The 25598-nt window shown below is 44.0% G+C and overlaps 2 protein-coding genes across 2 annotated transcripts in view; one reads left to right on the top strand and one right to left on the bottom strand.

Moving 5' to 3' along the window:
* The window catches only part of hey1 (hes-related family bHLH transcription factor with YRPW motif 1), a gene marked incomplete at its 5' end in the record, with an annotated part of 3383 nt that extends 361 nt beyond the window's left edge, over nucleotides 1-3022 (top strand). The window contains 4 exons of the mRNA XM_084157216.1: nucleotides 1-5; nucleotides 128-211; nucleotides 444-525; nucleotides 852-3022. The exon at nucleotides 1-5 is cut by the window's left edge and continues 71 nt beyond it. Of these exons, the coding sequence (XP_084013342.1) occupies nucleotides 1-5; nucleotides 128-211; nucleotides 444-525; nucleotides 852-1609 (929 nt within the window). The 3' untranslated portion in view covers nucleotides 1610-3022. The remainder of the gene's footprint in view (nucleotides 6-127; nucleotides 212-443; nucleotides 526-851) is intronic.
* A 4191-nt stretch (nucleotides 3023-7213) lies between these two features.
* Nucleotides 7214-13788, bottom strand: stmn2b (stathmin 2b; the record flags this gene model as incomplete). Its single annotated transcript, XM_084155674.1, has 5 exons — nucleotides 7214-7273; nucleotides 7548-7739; nucleotides 8220-8392; nucleotides 8698-8793; nucleotides 13770-13788. 5 exons carry the CDS (start codon nucleotides 13786-13788, stop codon nucleotides 7214-7216), a joined length of 540 nt encoding a protein of 179 aa, XP_084011800.1.
* Nucleotides 13789-25598: the final 11810 nt, after the last annotated feature.

Here is a 25598-nt window from a genome sequence, read left to right as displayed (position 1 = left end):
GAGGAGTGAGTACATTTCTCGTTGGAATGGTCGTGCGTAAAAGTGTGTAATACGCACGTTTTTACACCAACTAAATTCTATCTTTTTTTCAGTGTCTGAATGTTCTAATCTCTCATCTCTCCTACAGATAATTGAAAAACGTCGCCGTGACAGAATCAACAACAGCCTCACCGAGCTACGTAGACTGGTCCCTAGCGCGTTCGAGAAGCAGGTAAGGTCTGATCCGTGTGTCATGCGTAAAAACCATCACCCTGTCAAAAAGTTTGATAGGATACGTAAAGGTGCTTTGAACTGGTAGAGAACAGTTAAAGTTGATACACTTTCCACACGTTTTCTGAAAATAACGAATAATAATTTCCAGTTTATATCTTTAATGACTTAAACGATTTTCAATGCATTTCTATTCGTTTAATTAATGTGCCTTCTGTCCCGAAATCCTGCAGGGTTCAGCTAAACTGGAGAAAGCAGAGATTCTGCAGATGACGGTGGATCATCTGAAGATGCTTCATGCTGCTGGAGGAAAAGGTGGAGTGGAATAAATTACCATAATAAAATAATTATTACTGTATCATGAAAGGAAACAATATTTTTGAACTGCCATAATATTGATTGACTCTAAGGTTATTGATTTGTATAAGATCATTCTCTTCACTGAGTTGTTCTATAAACTTAAGTAATGTGCTTCTCATTAAATATTTGTATAAGTCAGGCAGGCATAGCACAAGACACCTGCATTAGTTACTCATTGTTATTAGTAGACTTCCATAGACTTCCTCTGTTCCTGCTCTACCTGTTCGGTGGTATAGGCTGAAAACACTTAATTAACCCTGCTTCTCCCCTCTCCCTTCCAGGTTACTTTGACGCCCATGCCCTGGCCTCGGACTACCGGGGTCTGGGTTTCAGGGAGTGTCTGGCTGAGACGGCCCGCTACCTGAGCATTATGGAAGGCCTGGACAGCACTGACCCCCTGCGGATCCGCCTGGTCTCCCACCTGAACAGCTACGCCTCCCAGAGAGAGGCCCACTCCGTCTCTGTGTCCGGGCTGGGCCACCTGGCATGGGGCTCGGCCTTCGGGTCGCCCCCCTCCGCCCACCTGGCCCACCACCTCCTCCTCCAGCAGCACCATCAACACCAGCAGGGGGCGACGTTACCGTTACCACGCAGCGCCTCCAACAGCCCTCCGTCATCCTCCTCTTCTACTCCTTCTTCTTCATCCTCCTCTTCTTCCTCCTCTCCGATAGAGAGAGAGCCTCGCTCCTCGCCCCATGGCCATGCTCCCAGCAGGCTTAGCGGTGCAACCCCCCTCTCCGAGCACAGTCACACCCAGGGGGGTCCTCTCCGTGTCCCCCCCAACGCTGCCCCCCTCCCCCCGGGGCTGAACCTCACCGCGACCTCCACAGCTGCCGCTGCAGCCGCTGCGGCCTCCAAGCTCTCCCCTCCCCTCTCCCTGTCTTCACTCTCCACCCTGTCAGCGTTCCCCTTCCCCTTCAGTGCCTTCCCCCTGCTGTCCCCTGGCACCCTCAGCCCCCTTGTCCACACCCCCTCCAGCCAAGCCAGCCTGGGGAAGCAGCCCTACCGGCCCTGGGGCATGGAGATAGGGGCTTTCTGAACTATCTTTAACCCCCCTCTACACTGACTAAACTGACCAAGTAGATGGCTAGAGGGTGCACCATCACTATGAACTGAACTGAACTCACCAGCTGAGCTGGACCTTTCCAAGGCCAAGACAATATGGTGTTTTTCTATCTATCACACCATATCCACATCCTATAAAGGAGATAGCTATAGGATTACAATTTTTTCTATGATGTTGACAAAAGAGGGAACAATTATAAGAGAGCAAAAAAAGTTATTGTTTTACAATATTGAGTTATCTGTGTGTTGTCTGTTAGTGGGCTTTGCTTCTCCTCCCGTGGTGTGTTCAGCCTGTAAGGGGAAGATTTCACAGATGGTCAGGCAGTCAATCAGTCGCCCATCATGTTCTCAGCAAAACTGTCCCCTTTGTTTTCCCATTGAGGCCTGGACTGTACTGGTATCTCACAGAGAGAGAGAGGGAGGCATGGAGAGGGAGGTCTTGGTGGTGCCCTTTTTTATGGCATTTTATGGACTGGAATAACTAAAACCAGGTGTTTGTTTGACTGTTAATGTTGGGAACATACGTGAACAGTCTAAATATAATTTATCCGGAACCCTCTTGTCTGCCATTGCTTTGATTTGCGTCCTCTGTGTGAGTTTCTATCATAGCGAAATCTCTCTGAAGTAATGTATTTACAGTCACGAGTGAAGGGTGCGGACAACAAAGAGTTAATGTCCTTTGGTTTGATGTCTGCAGAGGTCACAATACTCTATATTTCTGATTGTTAGCAGATTGCAGTCAAAAAGTGGTAGCTGTACAATTGTTTAACATTAAACAACATACTTTAATGGCGAGCTGTCCAGGCAGCTATTGAGACATATGGAAACAATTGGAATCGCTGTAATAAAAAAAAAAGCTTTTTCAAAGAATTACAATGTTAGTGGGTCTGAGACTTGTAACATAAATACTTTACACTCCTTTACATTCAATTGTATCATATGATCCACAAAAAGTGGTGGAGGCGTGACACTCTTATCCATTAAAACATATTTATTATGAATTAATAAACAAATTATGATATGATATCATTTTCAACATAGACGCCAAAAGGAACAATCGCCCAAACACACTGCAGTGTCCCTGTACCTCTATATAATCATTGCTCAGAGATATATAGACTATATATTCCCTATACAGTCTAATTGTAGATTGTTTTTGAGCCCTCCACTCTGACCATATCTATGTGGTTTCTATGGCAATTATGTGACAGTAATATCATCCCCTCTTGTAAGATGTGTATTTTTACCAAACCTCAAAAGTGATTTTGTAAATATGTGTTTTGTATAAGAAAGCGCTGACAAATCAGATTTCTCAGCTTTATAATAATGATATACTGTGTGTATGTATGTCCGACTAGAGATGAGCTGTATGTAGAGAGATAGTGCTGGGAAGGCAAGTGTGGTACTCTATTCCATCCTTCACTCATCTATCTGTGTGACTTATCTGTAATAAAAAGCTATGAGAAAATGAAATCAAATGTTTGCTCCTTCTGTGTCCCAAACTATGGTGTGATTGAGACTGTGTGGAGAAAGACACACTTTAGTAAGGATTTCTGATATTCAAAACTCACTCCTCCCTATTTATATCAGTCTATCTTTAGTTGATATGACTGTCTGGAACTGTTGAGTGTCTCTTCCTTATTTTAATTATTAGATCAATCTTTCACCAACATGATCCAACATTTCTGAAGTCTGTTTACATAAAGAAAGATATTGTGAGTAACAGTAGTAATATCAATTTTGATTCCACACTGCTCTCCATGGGTAACAGTGGTAATAGTCCCTGCTCCTGTCCCTGTCCCTGTCGGTCCCTGTCTGTCCCTGTCCCTGTCTGTCCATGTCTGTCCCTGTCTGTCCCTGTCTGTCCCTGTCTGTCCCTGTCTGTCCCTGTCCCTGTCTGTCCCTGTCCCTGTCGGTCCCTGTCTGTCCCTGTCCCTGTCTGTCCCTGTCTGTCCCTGTCCCTGTCTGTCAATGTCTGTCCCTGTCTGTCCCTGTCTGTCCCTGTCTGTCCCTGTCCCTGTCTGTCCCTGTCCTTGTCTGTCCCTGTCTGTCCCTGTCTGTCCCTGTCCCTCCATGTCTGTCCCTGTCCCTGTCTGTCCATGTCTGTCCCTGTCCCTGTCTGTCCCTGTCCCTGTCTGTCCCTGTCTGTCCATGTCTGTCCATGTCTGTCCCTGTCCCTGTCTGTCCATGTCCCTGTCTGTCCTTGTCTGTCCCTGTCCCTGTCTGTCCCTGTCTGTCCCTGTCCCTGTCTGTCCCTGTCTGTCCCTGTCCCTGTCTGTCCCTGTCTGTCCCTGTCCCTGTCTGTCCCTGTCTATCCATGTCCATGTCTGTCCCTGTCCCTGTCTGTCCCTGTCTGTCCATGTCCCTGTCTGTCCCTGTCCCTGTCTGTCCCTGTCTGTCCCTGTCCCTGTCCCTGTCTGTCCCTGTCCCTGTCTGTCCATGTCTGTCCATGTCCCTGTCTGTCCCTGTCTGTCCCTGTCCCTGTCTGTCCCTGTCCCTGTCTGTCCCTGTTTGTCCCTGTCCCTGTCTGTCCCTGTCTGTCCATGTCCCTGTCTGTCCCTGTCTGTCCCTGTCTGTCCATGTCCCTGTCTGTCCTTGTCTGTCCCTGTCTGTCCCTGTCTGTCCATGTCCCTGTCTGTCCTTGTCTGTCCCTGTCCCTGTGCTGCTCTCTGCTGTGCTGTGAGACAGTCGACACCCGGTATCAGCCACAGCCTCTGGGTCTCTTGATTGCCTCTCTGTGTGTACAGGAAGCGATTAACAACGAGGGGATGTCCTGGACAATGGCAGCTTGGCTGGCCCTACCGCGTGGGAAGAGAGGGAGGAGGGAGAGAGGGAGGAAAGGAGAGAGGAGGGAGGAGGAGAGAGAGGGAGAGAGGGGAAACAGAGGGTAGTGTGGGAGGCAGAGAGAGGAGAGAGAGAGAGAGAGCAGTGTGGGAAAGAGGGGAAAGAGAGAGAGTGTGATAGACAGAGTGGTGTGGGAGAGAGGGGAGAGAGAAAGAGAGGGAATAGAGGGAAAGAGAGCGGTGTGGGATAGAGGGGAGAGGTAGGAGAGAGAGAAGAGAGAGCACAGTGCTGCTTTGTCCCAGAGCCATGGTTGCAGCCCACTCTTCTCCCGGTGTGCTTGGCTCCCACGCTCCCCCAAGTTACTGCTGCTGCTACTGGGACGCCCGTCAGAGGAGTGATAAAACAGAGCCTCCTCCTCCTCCTCCTTTCATCAACTCTCTGCCAAATAATCCTCCTCTATCTCTCCCACCCTCCTATCCCTCTCTCTTTCACTTGGTTTCCATCCATCCTCCTCCTCCTTTCATCAACGCTCTGCCAAAATATGCTCCTCTCCTGTTTCTCTCCCACACCCTTTCCTCCTTCTTTCTCTCACTCCGTCTCCATCCATCCTCATTATTGTTCTTCCTGTCGTTTGTTTGCCAGACTTGTAAGGTGATTCTCATCAGTAACTATGGGGAAGAGTCTACACTACAGAGTCTAGTATTTTCTCATGTAAACCCTCCAGGCAATTCTGGACTTACTTCATAGGTGTTACAGCACTGCCAATTGCAATATTTTGTCACCACCTGCTGGTCATATGCGATTCTACAACTGTGGATGATGATCGCTTGCTTTCCTTGGCCTTGTCCATATTTTTCAAATTTGTCCAAACTAATTCAGAGACTGAGAAATAAACATAGTTATATTATAGAAATAATAATACATACCAACAAGTGACATAGACACAGTAGATTAATCTGTATGTGTGATTGGACATGCTCAAAAACAAATGAATAGGCCCTTTCTGTCTTCTTCCAAGCTAAACAGACAATACATCAGAAATAGAATAAGCACACACAAAGCCAATATCATTCACAGAACCCCAAACCTTTATTAACCACAGGTTGCTCACAAAGATATATGTGGAGGGGGGAAACACACAAACAGGAAGAAAGCGAAGCAGGCAGGCAGATTCACCACCACGGACAGGACGCTGTGAAGTCATAGACAGGACGCTGTGATGTCATCAGTATGTGACCGACAGTCAGATATACAGCTCCAACTTCTTGGCTGTGCTCCCTATTTAGGTTCTATATCAGAGAAACAGCACGCACAATCCACCCACCCCTCCTGAAACACGCACACACACACACCTGACCTGTATACACTCGCATGCACCCTTTGCAGATGTCATGTTAACACATCTAACATCTTCCAGCTGTTATTTTAAGTTTATGTGTTGATTGTTTTCCTATGGCTTACATGTTGCCTACTTCAGCTGTTTATGACCCTTTCCTGTGCCATAGTCTGCTGTACCCAGTTAAAAGCTGTTTAAATACTAAGAAGAAGGTACAATGATTCATTCTCGATAGTGAGAGAGTTATTCTATGATTCTCCATATATAGAGTGAAACCTCCCTAGTAGCATTTGGCATTGGTTCCTTTCTGGTAAGATATGAAAGAAATGAGAGGGCCCATAAGGTTGTAGAAGGACATGGATGTAACTTATGGATCTACCATTGCCTCTTCGTTAGCTGCTATATGAGCTTGTAGCATTCTAGGCACGATTACATTATCTACATGTCTAAGACGGTACATACATGCTGAGAGATTAATTGACAGGGGACGCAGGGGGTCTTGGGAACCAGGAAGGATCATAACACCCCTCTGTGACATCACGGTATGAGCCAGGGATGTCATGTGACCTCTGCGATGCCCAACTGACAGAATTTAGCAAGCTCCTCTTGAGCGACGTGTCATGTTTGCCAAATTCCTCAAAATGTGTGTGTGTGTAAGTGTGTTTGAGAGTGCGTGTGTGTGTGCGCTTGCATGTGTGTGAATGAACTACTGTATGCAAGAGAGTGGGGGATCAGACAGACAGACAGGAGAGAATCGGCTCATAAATGCTATAGTAAGTCTCCTGAAGTCTAGCTAGCTAGTCTCTCTTCCAGGAGTCAATGTGCAGCGAATGCTTGGCTTGCATTCTTATCATCCCCACACTGACTGACTGACCGACTGACTGACCGACACAGACATGGTCAGAAAATAACCAACGCAAACGTACGTCAGCTAGCTGGCAAACTCACAACAACACAGAAGCCTGATAGTACAAGAGAAATTGCAAACGATTTTTGTTTGAGAAAAACTAAACAACAAAGTACATCCATAGATAGAGAAAATGATCAAATGGCACACTGAAATACTTTAGCTGTATTATCATACTGTATATAACAAAAAAGAAAGTATTTACAAAAAACAATACCCACTTTCACTTGGTTGGTTTCTCTTTTTCTTTCTTTTTCATCATTTGAAATTGAGCAAACACATTCTTTTATAGGGAGGAGTGGGAGACATTTTCATATTTGTTTGTGATTCCCCCCCCCCCCCCCCCCCCGTTTTCTAATGCTGTTGGTGTGGTCTGGCGGTGGGTGGGTTGGTCCTCCTCCTACCTCAAGGAGGGGGGAGGGGGGTCTTTTGATGCTGTGGGTGCTGTAGTAGCAGGGGGATCGGGGGGTGGGGGGGGGGGGGGGGGGGGGGCTGTAGGGGGGTAGGGTGGCTGTAGGGGGGTACAATGGTCGGTGGCGCCCCTCGACTGCTCACGCTGTCAGCTCTTCCCTGAGCTCTTTGTTCCTGCGCACCACCTGGGCATGCCTCTCCTGAGGACAACACAGAGAGAGATTCTGCCATGTTGGACCTACCAGAAACCTCTCAATACGGACCCTGTCCTGAGACTCTCTGGTTCAAGTCTGTCAACTTACTGTCCTCCCCCTTTCAGCTGACATGTTTAACTACAATGGCCAGTGTTTCATCCTTGAATGATGCCACCAGCCCCTACCTATCATATCGTACCCTTATATCTTTTCCACCCCTTCCATTCACCAGGTCTTGCTGTCTCCACCTACAATTTTTCCCACCAAACTGTCCTCTCACCTTCTCCTGCAGGCGCTCCATGATGGAGGCCAGGTAGGCCTGCCGGTTCTCCTTGATCTGCTCCATCTTCATGGTCAGCTTCTCCTCTGCCATCTTGCTGAAGTTGCTGTTCTCCTCCATGGCCTTGAGCAGCACGTCCCTCTCGTGCTCCCGCTTCTCCGCCAGGGCCCTGAGAACCTGGGCCTCCTGGGACTGAAGAGGGGAGGTGATAGATTAGAGTAGAGTAGAGTAGAGTAGAGTAGAATAGAGTAAAGTCGAGTAGAATAGAGTAGAGTAGAGTAGAGTAGAGTAGAGTAGAGTAGAGTAGAGTAGAGTAGAGTAGAGTAGAATAATGTAAAGTAGAATAGAATAAAGTAGAAGAGAATAGAAGAGATCCGAATAGAATAGAATAAAGTAGAAGAGAACAGAACAGAATAGAATGCAGGTGGGGGCCAAGATAAGGGTGGGAAGGAAAGGGTAAGAGTTCGTTTTAGTATCATTCCTTTGCCTGATGAATATACTCATTGCTTAGTAATAATAAGTGTAGGAGTCAAAGTCTAAGCCGGGCTAAGGTATAGGCTAAGACAAGTAAGCTAGGACAAAGTTTGTCTAAAGTGTAATTTACTAACGTAATTCAGTGTGATTCAGTTTTGGAATTAAGTTGCTAAGGGAAACTGATAGATGGTGACTCACTCTCCTCCGGTCCTCAGCGGCCTCCAGCTTCTTCTGGATGTCCTCCAGAGAGACCTCCCGCTTAGGGGGCGAGGTGACGCAGTGGGCTGCGTCCGACACAGGGGAGGGGGGCTTCAGGATCACTTCAAAGGCCTGGCCAGAGGCACGCTTGTTGATGGGCTTCACCTCCATGCCTGCTACTACAAGGTGAGAAGTGCATGAGGGTGGGGTATGGGTGTGTGTGTGTGTGTGTGTGTGTGTGTGTGTGTGTGTGTGTGTGTGTGTGTGTGTGTGTGTGTGTGTGTGTGTGTGTGTGTGTGTGTTGGTAGAGGGGGGACAAGTGGGGGGAAACCACAGGAAACTCAAAATGCTGCCTTTGTAGTGATAATATTACCCCAATCAAACTTTCACTTAGACCAAAAATTGCCTCTTCGTTGCCTTTACAGTACGTTGAAAGTGATTTGAAACATTTAAAAAGTCAGGTGACCCTTCTGCCTACCTTGGAACTCTCCCATCAGGTTCTTGCGTGCCTCGGGGTACAGGCAAGAGCAGAGAAGAGACAGGACAGAAATCTCCTTCATCTTCTCTTTGTATGCTGTGGGGAACACACACACACACAGACGTGCGCACACACACACATCGTTAACCCACTTTCTCCTCCTCATAAATGATCATCCCACATGGCATCGCCATCTTTAGATGTTTAGGAAAATAAATATTCAGCAAATCCTTAAATAGAAAAGAAAAACATGATCATCAAAGCTGGTCTAGTCTAGTGAGATGAATCAGCCTGAGGTTTCTAAGCCCCATTTTGTGGAGCTTTGTTTGTGTAGACTGAAGGGAAGTGGGATGACTGTGTGTGTGTGTGTATGTGTGTGTGTGTGTGTGTGTGTGTGTGTGTGTGTGTGTGTGTGTGTGTGTGTGTGTGTGTGTGTGTGTGTGTGTGTGTGTGTGTGTGTGTGTGTGTGTATGTGTGTGTGTGTGTACATGCTTGCGTGAGAGGGTGTCTGCTGTGTCCTCATATGTTCTGAACGGTTCACCACCTCCCCACAGCATTCATTCTCCACTCATCATTAGCTATGCATTTCATTTCATTTCAGCTTATAATTTATTTACTTAGCTAGCAGGCTAGGCACCCTTCTTACCCAGTCTGTAGCTAGCACTGGTAACATCCATCAGTCATTTAATAGCAGGGATAGCAGCTAGAGGCTGAATGATTATGGCTGATGTTGTTGAAAGCTACTAGCCTGGAATCCAAACCGAATGGTTCTGTTTCAATATTGTTTCACTTTAAGATTCCAGGCTACAAAGCTCCTGAGATTTGGCACCCAAACTGGGATGAGAACCTACTGTAGCATCCCCATGAGGCAGCCAACAGAGAGGGTAAAACTACTGTGTCATACTGCAACAAACAGTTTGGCTCTCTTCCTCCTGGCTGCTGTGCTGTAGTGTTCAGTACAGTATGCACTGGAGGCACAGTCAGAGTCCAGCCGGGCACCACGGCGTGCCAAACAGCACCCAAGCCTCTATGATCTATCATCCATCACACGCTGTGGGCTGCAGGGCTGAAATGTGCTGCATCGACCACTGACTGATTTCCCTGGCTGGGAGTCAAAACTGAGCAAAGTAAGGCTGAGATTTACAGTTAGACAGCTTCTCCATGGAGGAGAGAAGTGTAGCTAGTGCCTACGGCCGTTCTGCTGTTGCTCACCCAGCCAAACCCTTTCCCTGTCTTTCTGTCTGTTTGAGTGAAGTGTAGCTAGCACCTACAGCAGTGGTGCTGCACAACCAGACAGCTCTCAGCCTAGCAGATGCCACGGGTAATCAGTTGAACTTTCACATGTAGCATTAGCTCGCTGACTCTCCGATGGGCTTGTTAACCTCTCCCAGAAGAGGAGGAGAAAAGGGGAGATGTGGAGAGGACGAAAGCAGGACTGGGTTAACCCCTCCCATAGAGAATAAGAGAAAATGAAAGGGGGGGGGGGGGTGAAAAGGAGGAAAGGAGGGCTGGTTTGGGCTGGCTGACTCCCACAGGGATCGAGGGACCTCAGGGCAGGCAAATGGAGGCTGCTGCCTTTGGTGGAGCGGTGGAGGGGATTTTCATTTGTAATTACCGGATGTGTGTGTGTGCATCTGTACTTAGATGTGTGTGTGTATTCACTTTACACCCTTTTCCCTTCAGGACAACTTGTCAGGGATGTCAGTGATGTGAACAAATGGTGGTTTAGTGGAGCAGGTCAAAAGATAACTGCCACTGGTAGTTGTGTCAACTTGCTCTTACCCTGGCCTGTTGTGTGTTTTGGTGTTTAGTGAATGTTGTCAACAGACTTAGTTAAACTGATTCAATATGGGCCTGGTACTTATATGATATAATATAGCTTTATATTAAATACATTTCTAAACTAAACATTGTTATTCTATAATGGTGAACTAAAACCACACAATCTCCCTTCTTCCTCCCCCCTTCTTCCTCCCCCTCCTCCCTTCTGCCTCCCCTCCTCCCTTCTTCCTCCCCTCCCCCCTTCTTCCTCCCCCTCCCCCCTTCTTCCTCCCCCTCCCCCTCCCCCTTCCCCTCCCCCTCCCCCTCTCCCTCCTCCCTTCTGCCTCCCCTCCTCCCTTCTACCTCCCCCTCCCCCCTTCTTCCTCCCCCTCCCTCCTTCTTTCTCCCCCTCCTCCCTTCTTCCTCCCCCTCCCCCCTTCTTCCTCCTCTTGCACTGCTGCTGTCCTGTTCTACCTTGTCCCTCCACCTCCACCCCAACCCAATGCTGTCCTGTTCTCCCCGTCCCTCCACCCCAACCCAATACTGTCCTGTTCACCCCGTCCCTCCACCCCAACCCAATACTGGGGCCTTACAGGTCTCCAGGGCCCAATAAGCTAAAACAGCAGCCTCACTGTGTGTGTGTGTGTGTGTGTGTGGGATGAAGCTCATCATTTAGTTTACAACCCATCCTCTAGATGACAATATAATCAGTAGTGTAATTACAGCATTAATGGAGAGCTACAGTGAAAATGGCTATTGAGTGGGATGGTAGGTGGAGGATATTATCAGCGAGGGAGGTTTCAGACATTAGTATGCATTGTTGAACACTGAAATGCAAACAACAGACCAATAAGCCTGAGCCCAAAGTTTGTTTTCTTCATAACCACACCCAAGGAGTCAGGTCCCCTATTTGGGATCCCGAGTGGCGCAGTGGTCTAAGGCACTGCATCACAGTGCTAGCTGTGCCACTAGAGATCCTGGTTTGAATCCAGGCTCTGCTGTAGCCGGCCGCAACCGGGAGACCAATGGGGCGGCGCACAATTGGCCCAGGGTAGGGAAGGGGAGGGAATGGCAGGCAGGGAGGTAGCTCAGTTGATAGAGCATGGCGTTTGCAACTCCAGGGTTGTGGGTTCAATTCCCACGGGGGGCCAGTATGAAAATAATAATGTATGCACTAACTGTAAGTCGCTCTGGATAAGAGCGTCTGCTAAATTATGTAAATGTATATTAGGGTACAATGACTATTTTAACTGAGAGACATTGCTAACGATAGCCTCTCCTCTCTGGCTGGGATATTTCATTTCAGCTTTTGCTTCAGTCGTATACATTTTATTCTACAACTGTTGATGGGTCTTGAGAAGTGATGAATACAGCTCTATGGCAACAAGAGTCACAAGAGTGACTCAGGCAGAACTGGGTTCAGGGATGCACTCAGTGACGCTGCAGAGGCTATGACCTCTGGGGGGCGCCATTGTCCCAGAAAGCTTTGGCCCCTTAACACAAAGAATGGAGAAGAGATATCTGATAGCCACACCTAACTCATAAATCACACAGTAGGCCCTATATATATATATTATAAATCAACGAGGATCTTAATGTATGTTAATGTAAGCATGTTTGATGACCCTAGACAAATCAGTAGCCAAGTGGGCAGAGAGCATAAATTTGAATTTTGGCTTGTTATCTATAGGCCTACAGCTATATGCCATTGGGAGGAAGCTGTGTATACCGCCCACAACTGTCAAATATCCTGCCTGTCTGCCTGTCTGTCTGCTAAAAATGCATTGATCCTAGGCTGTAGGCAACATATCCTTATTGAATCTTTTATAAACAGCAGGGACACGTTTCTATTTCTATCACAGTCACTGTCATTGACAATAAGGTACATTACCAAACAACAACTGATCTGGCCTGCCACCCTGCCGGCCCTTGCTCCCACTGACGACGTCTATGACGATCATGTGCCCTGGGTGTCTGGCCCATCCCACTCGCCCAGTGTCTGTCTACAACTCAATAATAATAATAAAACATAACTAACAGCTATGCGGCCAGGCCGAGACATAATGAAACAGCCCGCTGCAGGTGCAGACAGACGTAAGGACTTGACACAGTTAAATGTATTGCTGTTTGTCTGCACCCTTATCCATCCATCACCGACCTATTCATCCGGAATAAAAGTAGTCCCTTGACCGTCGCCATAGAGACGGGTCTCAGCTCACTCAAAAGGGCCCTAAATCCGCATGAAAGTGCTCCATTAAGCATAAGACAATATTGGATAGGTCTATACTATTTATACTCCCAAATGTCTTAAAACATTTATCGTGACTGACTTTAAGCAAATCAGGCCCAGCTCATGCAATAAAAATTATATCAAGACCTGGCATGAAATTACTGGAATATGATGACACATTTCAACTTCCATCAATTCCTCCATATAACCAAATAGACATGTTTAGATCATAAATGGAATGACAGGGAAATCATCGGCAACTAGGAATACATTTGACTACATGATTAGTATCCATGTAGATTGGAGAAAAATAATCACAACCTACAAACGACAATTCGTTTTCATTGCAAGTCGTAATTCTTCACCAGACAGCTTTAGCACAGATATAAAGAGTGCAACTAGAGATTAATTTATTCTCATGCATTCCTCTCATCATTCAATTTGATTGAGCATAAGATTATAATAAATAGTAGCCCAGTCCCTATAAAAATATTTGCAAAGGGTTTGTCTAATTCTGCTCTGCGCTGGTGAGGAGAGAGAGAGACCGTGATGTTGGGTGCGGTCGTTCTGCATTATGCTGTTGTATGAGCATGTGTTGGTCTACAGCGGCAGGTGCGGCAGCCAGCATCCATAAGAGCGTCTATCCTGCTCGAATAATCTACAGCAAATGTGGCCATAGGATTTCTTCAATCTAGGCTATTTATTCGCTTTACGCACAATGTAAAAAGGGATATTGAATATGCCTATAATTAAATGTTATCGGGCTATCTCATAAACTGTAGCCTACTAACATCATGATATAGAATGAAATAAAAAACGAATGCGTGCAGTTCAGGCTCAAGGTAAACACAAGCAAAATGATTGCATCCCATTTGCAAGTTTAAAAATATATATTTGTTGACATGCGACAGACTTTGACCGCTCCCTTGAAGAAATGCTTGGCAGTCTTTTGTGCCAAGGGTGTCGCCGCTGCATGCTCACACAGCATCCTTACAGCCGCACGCAAAACCACCACCCAACGCTCTGTGACTGTCAACTCGTCCCCAAAACACAGATAAATAACGGTAAACCGTTAGCTTACCAATTGCTGTTTTAGCCATGTCAGTCGGTTTGTGCGGCGTTGGTGGCGCTGAAGTGGGCTATAGGCTACTGGAGGGAGCGTGCGTCGCAGTTTCTGGTCCGTGCTTGGCGAGAAAAGGGAGCAAGGCACTGAGTCAGCAAGAACACTGCTATGTGCGGAAAGAGAGCACTGCGCGAGACAGCAAGGGGTCTCATGAATTACAAGCGTCTATACGTGCTCAAGCAGATTGGCTACCGCGGTCCCCTGACGCGCATTTCCAAGGCAAGAGACGGTCGCTTTTTCCTCTAATGTCCCTGTGTATAGGATAGTTCAAGTCGCCCCTATTAAAGGTGACGGGGTGGGTGTTATCCCTCTTTGTTTTCTCTAATGGTGCCGCCCGTAAAAAAAAGTATTGTCAGAGCTGGAACCTGTCCTAATAGCTCTTGTCCATGGTGCTGAAATGGCATCCGAGAGAGGGAGCCTACTAACAGGCTTAACTTAATGGAAATAAACGTTGAAGGTAAATGAAACGTAACTTCACCCCAATTTATAGGCCTAGTGTTTCGTGTGTGACATAATTACAAGGTAACACATAGGCCTACCGGTGAAATTTTGACATTGATGTTTTAATGCTACTCTGTAGCGTATTTATTGGTATAAAATTATATCTAGGCTATAGGTGTAGTCTTCTTCCTATGCCTTTGTGATTGCATGATAAAGTAGCCTATCCAGAATTGAGACCTATAATGTTAAAGTAGGCCTATCTGACAAAATCGAATTGTGAATGACCTCTCCACAATGTTCCCTCTTCACCCACTAGATGTCAGCAGACAGTTAATTTACTAGTTCCCAACAAGCCCTTCACTTCAGCCGTCAACCAGAGTGGGCTATGAATTAGGAAAACAAAAGCAAACGTTATAATAAATGGATATGGTCTTTATTTAGTTCACTTTTACGGAAAAGTCACATGATCACGTTCATTTCACATGTGAAATTCATGTGACTTTTCCGGCTATTTAAATTTTTTAAATTGAATTTTAAACCTTTATTTAAGCAAGGAGTCATGCTGAGACCATGGTCTCTTATGCAGATGAACCCTGCATGAACACATCAATAAACAATTACACTATACATATCCGTATACACATCAATTACACAATACATGAAAAGCAAACACAAAACATGAAAAGCAAAACACAATCATACGAAACAAACCTCTGTAGCTCAATTGGTAGAGCATGGCGCTTGTAACGCCAGAGTAGTGGGTTCGATCCCCGGGACCACCCATACGTAAAAATGTATGCACACATGACTGTAAGTCGCTTTGGATAAAAGCGTCTACTAAATGGTATATTATTAACATCCAGGAATAAGAGATTCGAAATAAAATATGTCACCAATTACTGTTTGAAAACGAATATTAAAACATATTTTACACTCCAAACATGCACAAATTCCCATAGGAATAAAGCCATTTTATAAGCGCAGGGCTTGTGCAACGTGCCATGCCTTCATGTTTTGTTTTATAGGAATTATATACATATGAGAAAGCTGAAGTCTCTACCTCTCCATTGACGTAAATATATCTCCTGTCCACAAGAGGTTGGTGGCACCTTAATTGGGGAGAACGGGCTTGTGGTAATGACTGGAGCGGAGCAAGTGGTATGGTATAAAATACATCAAACACATGGTTTCCATGGTTTCCAGGTGTTTGATGCCATTCTATTTGCTCCATTCCAGACTTTCAAGTTATGTTTATTTTATTTATATTTGTTTTATAAGACACAGACAGGTGAGGAAACTTAAAACTTATTTTCCCACTCACTTTTAGTATTGTAAACAAGTCAGATATATCAACTGCGCATGTGGAGGATGCATACAAGGTAATGTGGATATAGAAGGAAATGCATTTCTTTACAATGACCATCAGGGTGTACCCTTTCCATGCAGGCCAATTTATGAAAGCCTCTGAATAAGTAATGAGTAATCCACAGTGTCGAAGGCTTTAGACAGGTCAATGAAAAGGGCTGCAAGGTGTTTCTTCTTATCCAAACAATTAAGAACATAATTTAAAACCAAAGAAGCAGTAGAGATGGTGCTATGACCTGGTCTGAAACCTGACTGGTGTACATTTAGAATACATTTCATAGTTAAAAATAATCTAAAGTTGAGTATTTACCAAGGATTCTAGAATTTTTGCTAGGCAAGAGAGTTTGGAAATGGGGCGATAATTATTTAGGTCACACGGGTCACCACCTTTGTGAAGGGGGAGTATATGAGCCTCCTTCCAGGCCCTAGGGATGGTACCAGGGGGAATATATGAGCCTCCTTCCAGACCCTGGGGATGGTACCAGGGGGAATATATGGGCCTCCTTCCAGACCCTGGGGATGGTACCAGGGGGAATATATGGGCCTCCTTCCAGACCCTGGGGATGGTACCAGGGGGAATATATGAGCCTCCTTCCAGACCCTGGGGATGGTACCAGGGGGAATATATGGGCCTCCTTCCAGACCCTGGGGATGGTACCAGAAATAATTGTACGGTTATAAATATGTGTTAAAGATTCTGCAATCAGAGGATAAGAAAGCTGCAGCAAGAAAAGATCAAGCAAATCAGCCCCAGTGGAAAGGTATTTTTGATTTATTTTTTACATCAATCTTGCGCAAGGCATCTAGCACATCACAAGTAGAAAGTTATTGAAGTTAAAACAAAGATTCACTAGAAATTGACAGGAACTTCCAACGAGCCAAATAGAGGCTGGGAGAGGGGCAGGCAGTCGACTGGCTGACCAGGGTCCATTAAGCTACAATTTCTTTCAAATAAAATTCTGATTAAAAGCATCACTTATCTAATTTTTCTCAGTAATGATGCCAGAGTCTGACACAACTTGCTTAGGCAGGGAATGAGAGGAATTTTCACACTTCAGTGCATTCATTAACTGTTTTCCAAAATGTAGATGGATCACCAGCAGTCTGAGATATAACTTAGAAAGTAGCTAGTAGATTTAGCTTTCTTGATTGAGGAAGTGCATTTATTTCTCAATTGCCTGAAAAGCCGCCAATCAGCTACAGAGTCAGTTTTTCTAGCCTTGGCCCAGGCCTGATTTCTTATGCGTTAAAATATCTGAAAGTTCTATACAGTACCAAGGATTTGTTATATTTTTTACTCTAAGGCGTTTAAAGGGAGCGTGTTTGTCTGCCAGAGAGCTAATTCAGGGTAAGGCATGCTACTGATAGAGGAGAAGTCAGAGTAATACTGTGCATATCATGAACAAAAGTTTGTGGGGAAAAAAGGTTTAAATGTCTCTTTATAATTATACGAGGATCAGTGTTAATCGGTTTGGTATCGCTAATACATAAAGGAAATATAGGACACTGATCACCGAGATCAATAGCAAAGACACCCACTGGACAAATACTTGTGGGGGCTATTTATGGAAATGGTATGGTGTTTCCATAGATAACAGGGGCTAAGGCACTACTGTTTGGGGTAAATAATCAACACAATAACCAGGAGGACCCAGCCACCTGACACCCCAGAGTAACTGATTAACTATAATGGACCTCTTTAGGAATGGGTGAATTAGTATCAGACGGTCATTTAGGGAAACTGAAATAGATGCACTTCACACACACATGGCTCATACACCATCATCATCCAGTGAGATTGTGAACTAATCTTTTGCAATTGCAATTTCAGGAGTGTTCAAATCACTATCAGGCACACAGGTTTCCCTTCGCACAGAACAGGAGATCAAGGAGCTCAGCTAGATCAGCGCCCCTCAGTCCCCTGGTTAGGTTTTAGTCATAAATGTTTAAATACAATCGTATTTCATCATAACTCACCTCAACAACTAACTTCAACCTGACTTTAAGTAGATGCTTCAAACTCCTAACCATATATTCATCATCATCACCTCCCCCAAGTGAAGGAGAAGCGGGGAAGTTAGCATGCGACGTGCTTCACGAGCTAGTGATGATGCATCTTTCATGTACTAGTTGGAACTAGGAAACTCGGACATTTTCGACTTGCAGATTCGTAGAACGCGGCACGTGTATAATTACAAGCAGTTAACAAGTCGGAAACTTCTGAGTTTCCTAGTTCCGTATAGTAGCTGAACGCGGCAGAAGAGGAGGCCAGCCAACGATAGTCAAACAGCCATCATTGAGTAATTTTGCATATGGGGTTCGAGTCTCATTGAAGATCTCAAGGTAAGGTATTTTTGAAGAGAATTTGATTTAGCTTCTTACCTAATTAAAATATGTTAAACTAGCCAGCTGGTTCTAACTTGCTAGCTACACTAGATAGCTTGCTAAACGTCACTAGATTGAACTGCCACGCTCATGCAACATAAGCATGTGTCATGTTGGAAAGGGTTCAAAATTGGTAAAACTGTTTCATACTGTTTAGTATTTACTCGAACTACCTGGCAAATGTGTTATCTAAGTTGATCATTTTTGGGAGTTGTTTAACTGCAAGTAGTTCTATTAGCTAACTAATTTAGAAAGCTACCCACAAAGATTATCTAGCTACAATACTGTAAAACGATGTGGCGCAAAACAGCGTGTTGCTAGCTATTCGGCATGCCTACTAGCTAGCTGCAGTAGCTACTTAAGTATATTTACGGAACGGAGCATGTGAGTCTGCTGTGACTAATGAATTAAAAAAACTACTAGTTATGTAATTATGCTTGCCAAGTGTCTAGTTTTGCATTTGCAGTTTGTCCGTTTTGCAACTTGTGTCCACGTTTGACTGCCTGGTACTGTGTATGGAACTTCCGCGATGTGGACTTAATTTATTGCACTATGGTTTGATGAGAATATTATAACTAAACCAAGCTAGACCACAGCCCGTCGTTTCAAATGGGAACAAATGAGTCCTAGTGGGCAGAACAAGCAAGGAGGTGGCACAAGCTAGCGACATCCTATTGGCGCGTTCTAGTTTGCGTTTGCATATTTCCGTTAGGGAACGCCTACTCTGAAGTGCGCGTGTGTGTTAACTCAATTCGCCTTTGCACTCATTTTACATTTACATTTTAGTCATTTAGCAGACGCTCTTATCCAGAGCGACTTACAGTTAGTGAATACATCTTTTTTTATACTGCCCCCCCGTGGGAATCGAACCCACAACCCTGGCGTTGCAAACGCCATGCTCTATCAACTGAGCTACATCCCTGCCGGCCATTCCCTCCCCTACCCTGGACGACGCTGGGCCAATTGTGCGCCGCCCATGAGTCTCCCGGTCGCGGCCGGCTGCGACAGAGCCTGGATTCGAACCAGGATCTCTAGTGGCACAGTTAGCACAGTGCCTTAGACCACTGCGCCACTCAGGAGTATCCACTGCGCCACTCAGGAGTACACTCCTTCTAAACAACAACACAAATTAAAACCTTGGCAAAGGGTAAAGTCTACAAAACGTAGTCCACTCTGTTCGTAACATATTCTAGTTTTGGGAACAGGAAACGTTATTGAGATCAAATATTTAATCGTTGAGAGAATTAGCAGAATGTCGGCCAAAATCCATCTCGTTCCATCTTCTCCCACTGCCGGCAACTGGGCTTTCTCTTACTACCATATTTGGTAGTGAGCGGAAACGCCAAGCAGATGCTTCACATCTGGTGAAATATCTGTCTCATTGTGCTATCTGTGGTTTGATGTTGTGGGCTAAAAAAAAGTAGCCTGGTAACATAGGTCTAGCATGTACCTAGTCTGATTAATCAGGCTGTGCAATACACAATTAAATTGGTATATAACGTTACAGCCTAAAACGAATGCCTGCAAAATCGTGTAAATGTTCCTTACAAGCCAGAATGTTGAATACAATTACATTTAAACTTAATCTACCGGTTGTCCTTCAGCTGCTCGACATTTCTGAGAAAATATCCACAGGAAAGTATTGTTTTGTAGGGATGTAGCTCAGTTGGTAGAGCATGGCGTTTGCAACGCCAGGGTTGTGTGTTCGATTCCCACGGGGGTATGAAAAAAAAATAATAATAATGTATGCACTCACTAACTGTAAGTCGCTCTGGATAAGAGCGTCTGCTAAATGACTTAAATGTTTACCCAACTTTTTAGAGAGCTGGTAGGTATATGGTTCGGTTCTGCATGGAGGTTAAGTTAGTTTTATATTGGATATTTAGTTTTCTCTCGTCAATAGCTATTGAACCAAGCATGCCATGACAATGAAAATTGTATATAATGAATCAAATGAGTCGATTGTTAGCCATCCTTCCCTGATTCAGAATATCATTTTCATTGTCATGGCATGCTTGTTTCAATAGCTATTGACCAAAAAAATCCAACATAAAACTACCATATACCTACCGGCTCTCTATAAAAAGTTGGTTAAACAATACTTTCCTGTGGATATTTTCTCTCAAATTTCGAGCAGCTGAAGGACAAACTGCAAAGGCAACCGGTAGAGTAAGTTTAAATGTAATTTTATTTAAAAAATCTGACCTGTAAGAAACATTTACACGATTTTGCAGGCATTTGTTTCAGGCTGTATATACCAATTAATTTTGTATTACATCCTGATTAATCAGACTAGCTAGTACCATCATGCAAAATGTTGAACACTGTAATGGTGATGAAATGAATCAGAGCATGATATGGTCAGTGATATCTGACTTTCAAGCAGGTAGAATAACTTAATGTGATCAAGATGTTGCTACAAGCTGATGTTGACACACACGCATGAGTGGAAAACTAACATGGCATTCCTTGTGATATGGCACCACTGATATATTTCAGTTAAACCAGTGATTATGTTATGAGTCTATAGGCTGTTATTGCCAGGAATCCAGAATACATTTAATTGAAGGCAGTGTATTTCCCAGAGCACACAGACAGACCACCAGACCGCTGGAATCTAACAGGCATGTCTGCATGGCTGTTGTCCCTCCTCTGACACCCTATTATATTCATATTAATGGAGATGAGAGGAACTAGCTAGTAAAGTAGAGGATGCCTCTGCCAGAGAGAGGCATTATAAACAAACAGAGACTGCATTAAACACACAGTGTCATTACAAATAGAAGCATTACAAACAGAGGGCATTACAACCATTGAAACAGGCATTTCAACTTAGCAGAACTCAGCTAAGCGACGCGAACGTCTTTGCCTCGCCTACTCCCTTAAAAAGACATTCGCTTAAAACTACAATATTACTGTTTGTCCCACTGTAGCAACAACATACAGTAACACTTCCTCAAAGTAGTAAAAATCAAGCTAAGATAAATCAAGAAATCTGTCATTAATTTTGACGTTTTTGCAGAGGAGGTCTTAGTCGCACAATTTCACATCTATTTAAGAGGTTTGGTGCCGTATTTCTCAAGTGAAAAAACTTGCTTGAAAACTAATCGTCTGTCGTTGAATGACGACAAACACTTAATTGAAGAATCCCTACTGTTGACCAATCACTGACGAAAGGCCGTAGACTTCGGCTACTGAACTTCGGCTTGCCTCAAGAAATTGTACCTGCTCCAAAACACTAGTATATTTCATCCTATAGCTTATGTTTTCAGCACTTTTATTTCCATGACTGATCAAAACAAGTTCTCATGCTCTTGTCTCTCTGCAGCAGACATATTGTGGGCAATATGTTTGGAACGTCAAACCGCAATAAAATCGCAGTATTTAATCGCAATACCAGTGCCTAAAATGTACTTTTTGGTCCACCAGCCACTGTGGCAGGTAGATGAAAAAAGTCTACCAGCCACTCAGATTTTCTACCAGCCAAAATATTTATTTTACGCCATAATTGCATATAAAAAAATAACATGACCATGCTTTTGTAATGTTTCTAAAACAAGAAATGTATTAGTAAGTAATGTGGTATATTGCTAAATGTAATTACATCTTTTAACCAAAATATCAGATGAATCAAAATGTTCAGCTGCCCCTTTTAAGGGCAGGAGGTTACCGTGGTAACGGGGCCACTTGAGTCTTGTGTGTGTGATCTGACTAGGGCGTCTCTTCACTATCAGTTAAAGCAGCAGACTCAAACTAACGTTGGAAAAACAACCAAGCTTATGAACAAAACTAGGTAAATAGTCAAGAAACACGAGGACAAAGTCTCACTTTGTACCAGCCAAAATATTTATTTTACGCCATAATTGCATATAAAAAAATAACATGACCATGCTTTTGTAATGTTTCTAAAACAAGAAATGTATTAGTAAGTAATGTGGTATATTGCTAAATGTAATTACATCTTTTAACCAAAATATCAGATGAATCAAAATGTTCAGCTGCCCCTTTTAAGGGCAGGAGGTTACCGTGGTAACGGGGCCACTTGAGTCTTGTGTGTGTGATCTGACTAGGGCGTCTCTTCACTATCAGTTAAAGCAGCAGACTCAAACTAACGTTGGAAAAACAACCAAGCTTATGAACAAAACTAGGTAAATAGTCAAGAAACACGAGGACAAAGTCTCACTTTGTACCAGCCAAAATATTTATTTTACGCCATAATTGCATTAAAAAAAATAACATGACCATGCTTTTGTAATGTTTCTAAAACAAGAAATGTATTAGTAAGTAATGTGGTATATTGCTAAATGTAATTACATTTTTTGTAACCTGAGTCTTTTAACCAAAATATCAGATGAATCAAAATGTTCAGCTGCCCCTTTTAAGGGCAGGAGGTTACTGTGGTAATGGGGCCACTTGAGTCGTGTGTGTGTGTGTGTGTGTGATCTGACTAGGGCGTCTCTTCACTATCAGTTAAAGCAGCAGACTCAAACTAACATTGGAAAAACAACCAAGCTTATGAACAAAACTAGGTAAATAGTCAAGAAACACGAGGACAAAGTCTCACTTTGTAGACTTTCTAGTAAATTATACCAACTTTTATGCCTATGTGCAGTGCCTCCAAAAATGAATCTATCAGCACTACTCAGAGCGCATAGCTCTCTTGCCAGGCAGTGTTGCTGCATGAGGTGAGGTTGGATATAGGATTTGTATTTCTTTGTCCTCTTGTTTTAAACTAAACGGCAGAAATACTTTGAAAACAGCTACTGCAGCATTTTTCTACTATAAATCGCAATGCTTGCACTGTAGAGCCCTGCAAATTGATCACCCGCCAAAGTGGCTGGTGAAATAGACGTTCTTACCCGCCAATACTTCAATCTACCCGCATTTGGTGGGTGTTAATTCTATGCCCTGGCAATACATATAGAATCGTGAGAATTGCAATAAATATTGTGATAATATCGTATCATATGGTCCCTGGCAATTCCCTATGCAGTATGACCAGTATTTATACTGAACAAAAATATAAACGCAACTTGTAAAGTGTTGGTCCCATGTTTCATGAGCTGAAATAAAAGATCCCAGAAATGTTCCATATGCACAAAAAGCTGATTTCTCTCAACTTTTGTGCACAAATTTGTTTACCTACCTGTTAGTGAGCATTTTATCTTTTGCCAAGATAATTCATCCACCTGACAGGTGTGGCATATCAAGAAGCTGATTAAACAGAATGATCATTACATAGCTGCACCTTGTGCTGGGGACAATAAAAGGCCACTCTAAAATGTGCAGTTTTGTCACAACACAATGCCACAGATGTCTCAAGTTGAGGGAGCGTGCAATTGGCATGCTGACAGCAAGAATGTCAACCAGAGCCCTTGCCAGAGAATTGAATGTTCATTTCTCTACCATAAGCAGTACGTTCAACCGGCCTCTCAACACCGCAGACCACGTGTAACCATGCCAGCCCAGGATCTCCCCATCCGGCTTCTTCACCTGCGGGATCGTCTGAGACCAGCCACCTGGACAGCTGATGAAACTGGGGAGTATTTCTGTCTGTAATAAAGCCCTTTTGTGGGGAAAACCTCATTCTGATTGACTGGGCCTGGATAGGCCACCCATGGTTGTGCCTCTGCCCTGTCATGTGAAATCCATAGATTAGGGCCTAATTAATTTTATTTAAATTGACTGATTTCCTTATATGAACTGTAAGTCAGTAAAATCATATATTTTTGTTCAGTATATGTTTGATAAGGGATTTCCTCTTTTCATAAAACTAATATGGGTAGCCTGAGCTCGTATATGTTTGAGCCTGGTCAGGGCTCTACGGTGACCTTTTTACAAGGCACACATGTGCGCCCAAATTGCGATTTAGGAGCACAATGAAAAATGTTAGGTTTTTTTCTTCCTCAACTTGAGACATCTGTGGCATTGTGTGACAACTACATTTTAGAGTGGACATTTATTGTACCCAGCACAAGGTGCAGCTGTGTAATTATCATACTTTTTGATATGCCACACCTGTCAGGTGGATCGATTATCTTGGCAATGGAGAAATGCTCACTAACAGGGACGTAAACAAATGTGTGCACAAAATGAGAGGAATACGCTTTTTGTGCGTATGGAACATTTCTGGGATATTTTAGTTAAACTCATGAAACAAGGGACCAACACTTTACATGTAGCATTTATATTTTTGTTCAGTATAGATATTACATTAGGGTATTAAAGCCGTCCTCCTCTACCATTGACAATGGCTGCATATCAACTACAATCATTTCTGTGGTCAGCACTGTGATTTTCTCACTTTGTCCCTTATCGCACTGCTGCCAGCAATGGGTTGGGTCTCCTGGTGCCTCCCTTTCAGCATTGCACCTGTACTGCCACTGTAACTCAATTCCACCCCGCAAAGTTTGCATTTCATCTTCTCATTTAACTTCTCAAATTATTGCCATACAGGGCTACACTGCTGTCGCTTCCCTGTCTCACACTGCCATTTTCCAACTGTTATCGAAGATGGCGTGCGGAGCACTTTATATCCGTGGCAAATCATTTGAAAGATGCATATCTCCTACTGATAGCATTGTTGCGTTAGATATTTGTTAAAACATTGTTTTGCCTTTTTATGAGGATCTGGACCTGTTGTAGTTTTGTGTTAACTGCACTGTGATTTTAATCTTGTAAAAAAAAAAGATATACATTTAGGTTAGGGATTTTTTCTAAATGTAAACAATCTCAAATTATTTTAAACATCACTCCTAGTGGATTTCCCATCTGACAAAACTGTAACATTTCGCATATTTCCAGTGAAATACTTCAGCATGTGTCAGAACTGTAGGCAAACCATTTTAGGAAAAGTCCCAAGAGAACTAATGTATTTTTCCTTTTCTTGGATAAACATTGTTTTTGGCTAGGCTATATCATGCAGGTTCATGTGAGATATTGGCATATGCACTTGAAGCTCTACTACACCATTAGTGAATTTTAATGAGCATCTATCAAGCCTTATTACTGTAGTTCTGAAATGCAAAGTGTGCGGGCTGTTCTACCAGCCATGGGAAATCCTCCCATAGTAACAGGAGGCATTTGAACTAAGATTCACTCCTTGTCCTTGTTTTTCTTGGTTCCAGAGGTCGCGCTTGAGTAAACAGCGACTTGAATCGCAGACGAGTTGAGTTGGGCCTCTCCTCTGTCATTTTATTTAAACTCCAAAGGGTGGAAAATAATTGATGGGAAACAGTGAGGTGAATACTGTACTGTGCGTAACATGGGTAGTGTGTGTCACAGTGTGCAGTATGTTTGTGCGTACTACGTATGTGTGTATGTACTGTGTGTGTGTTCCTATAACAAAGACCTTGTTCTGACTTCTAAGGCCCCCACTACTTTGTTCCCAGACCCAGTAGCCAGGCACCGTGCCTGTTAGTGGAAAAACACAGTTGGTCACAAGACCTTGCTGTAGCATTCATTAGCACTACTCCACTGTATCTGCTACCCAGAAACACATCATGCTTGAACTTCTCCTCCACTGCTGCTTGTGGCTCAGAGACACTGTAGAGAAACTCTAGACTTGCTACTACATTGTACCTGTAAGTAGGTTTG

This window comes from Coregonus lavaretus (genome assembly GCF_964263955.1).
Source record: "Coregonus lavaretus genome assembly, chromosome: 3".
Classification (NCBI taxonomy): Eukaryota; Metazoa; Chordata; class Actinopteri; order Salmoniformes; family Salmonidae; genus Coregonus; species Coregonus lavaretus.
This window is presented reverse-complemented; position numbering and strand designations above follow the sequence as displayed.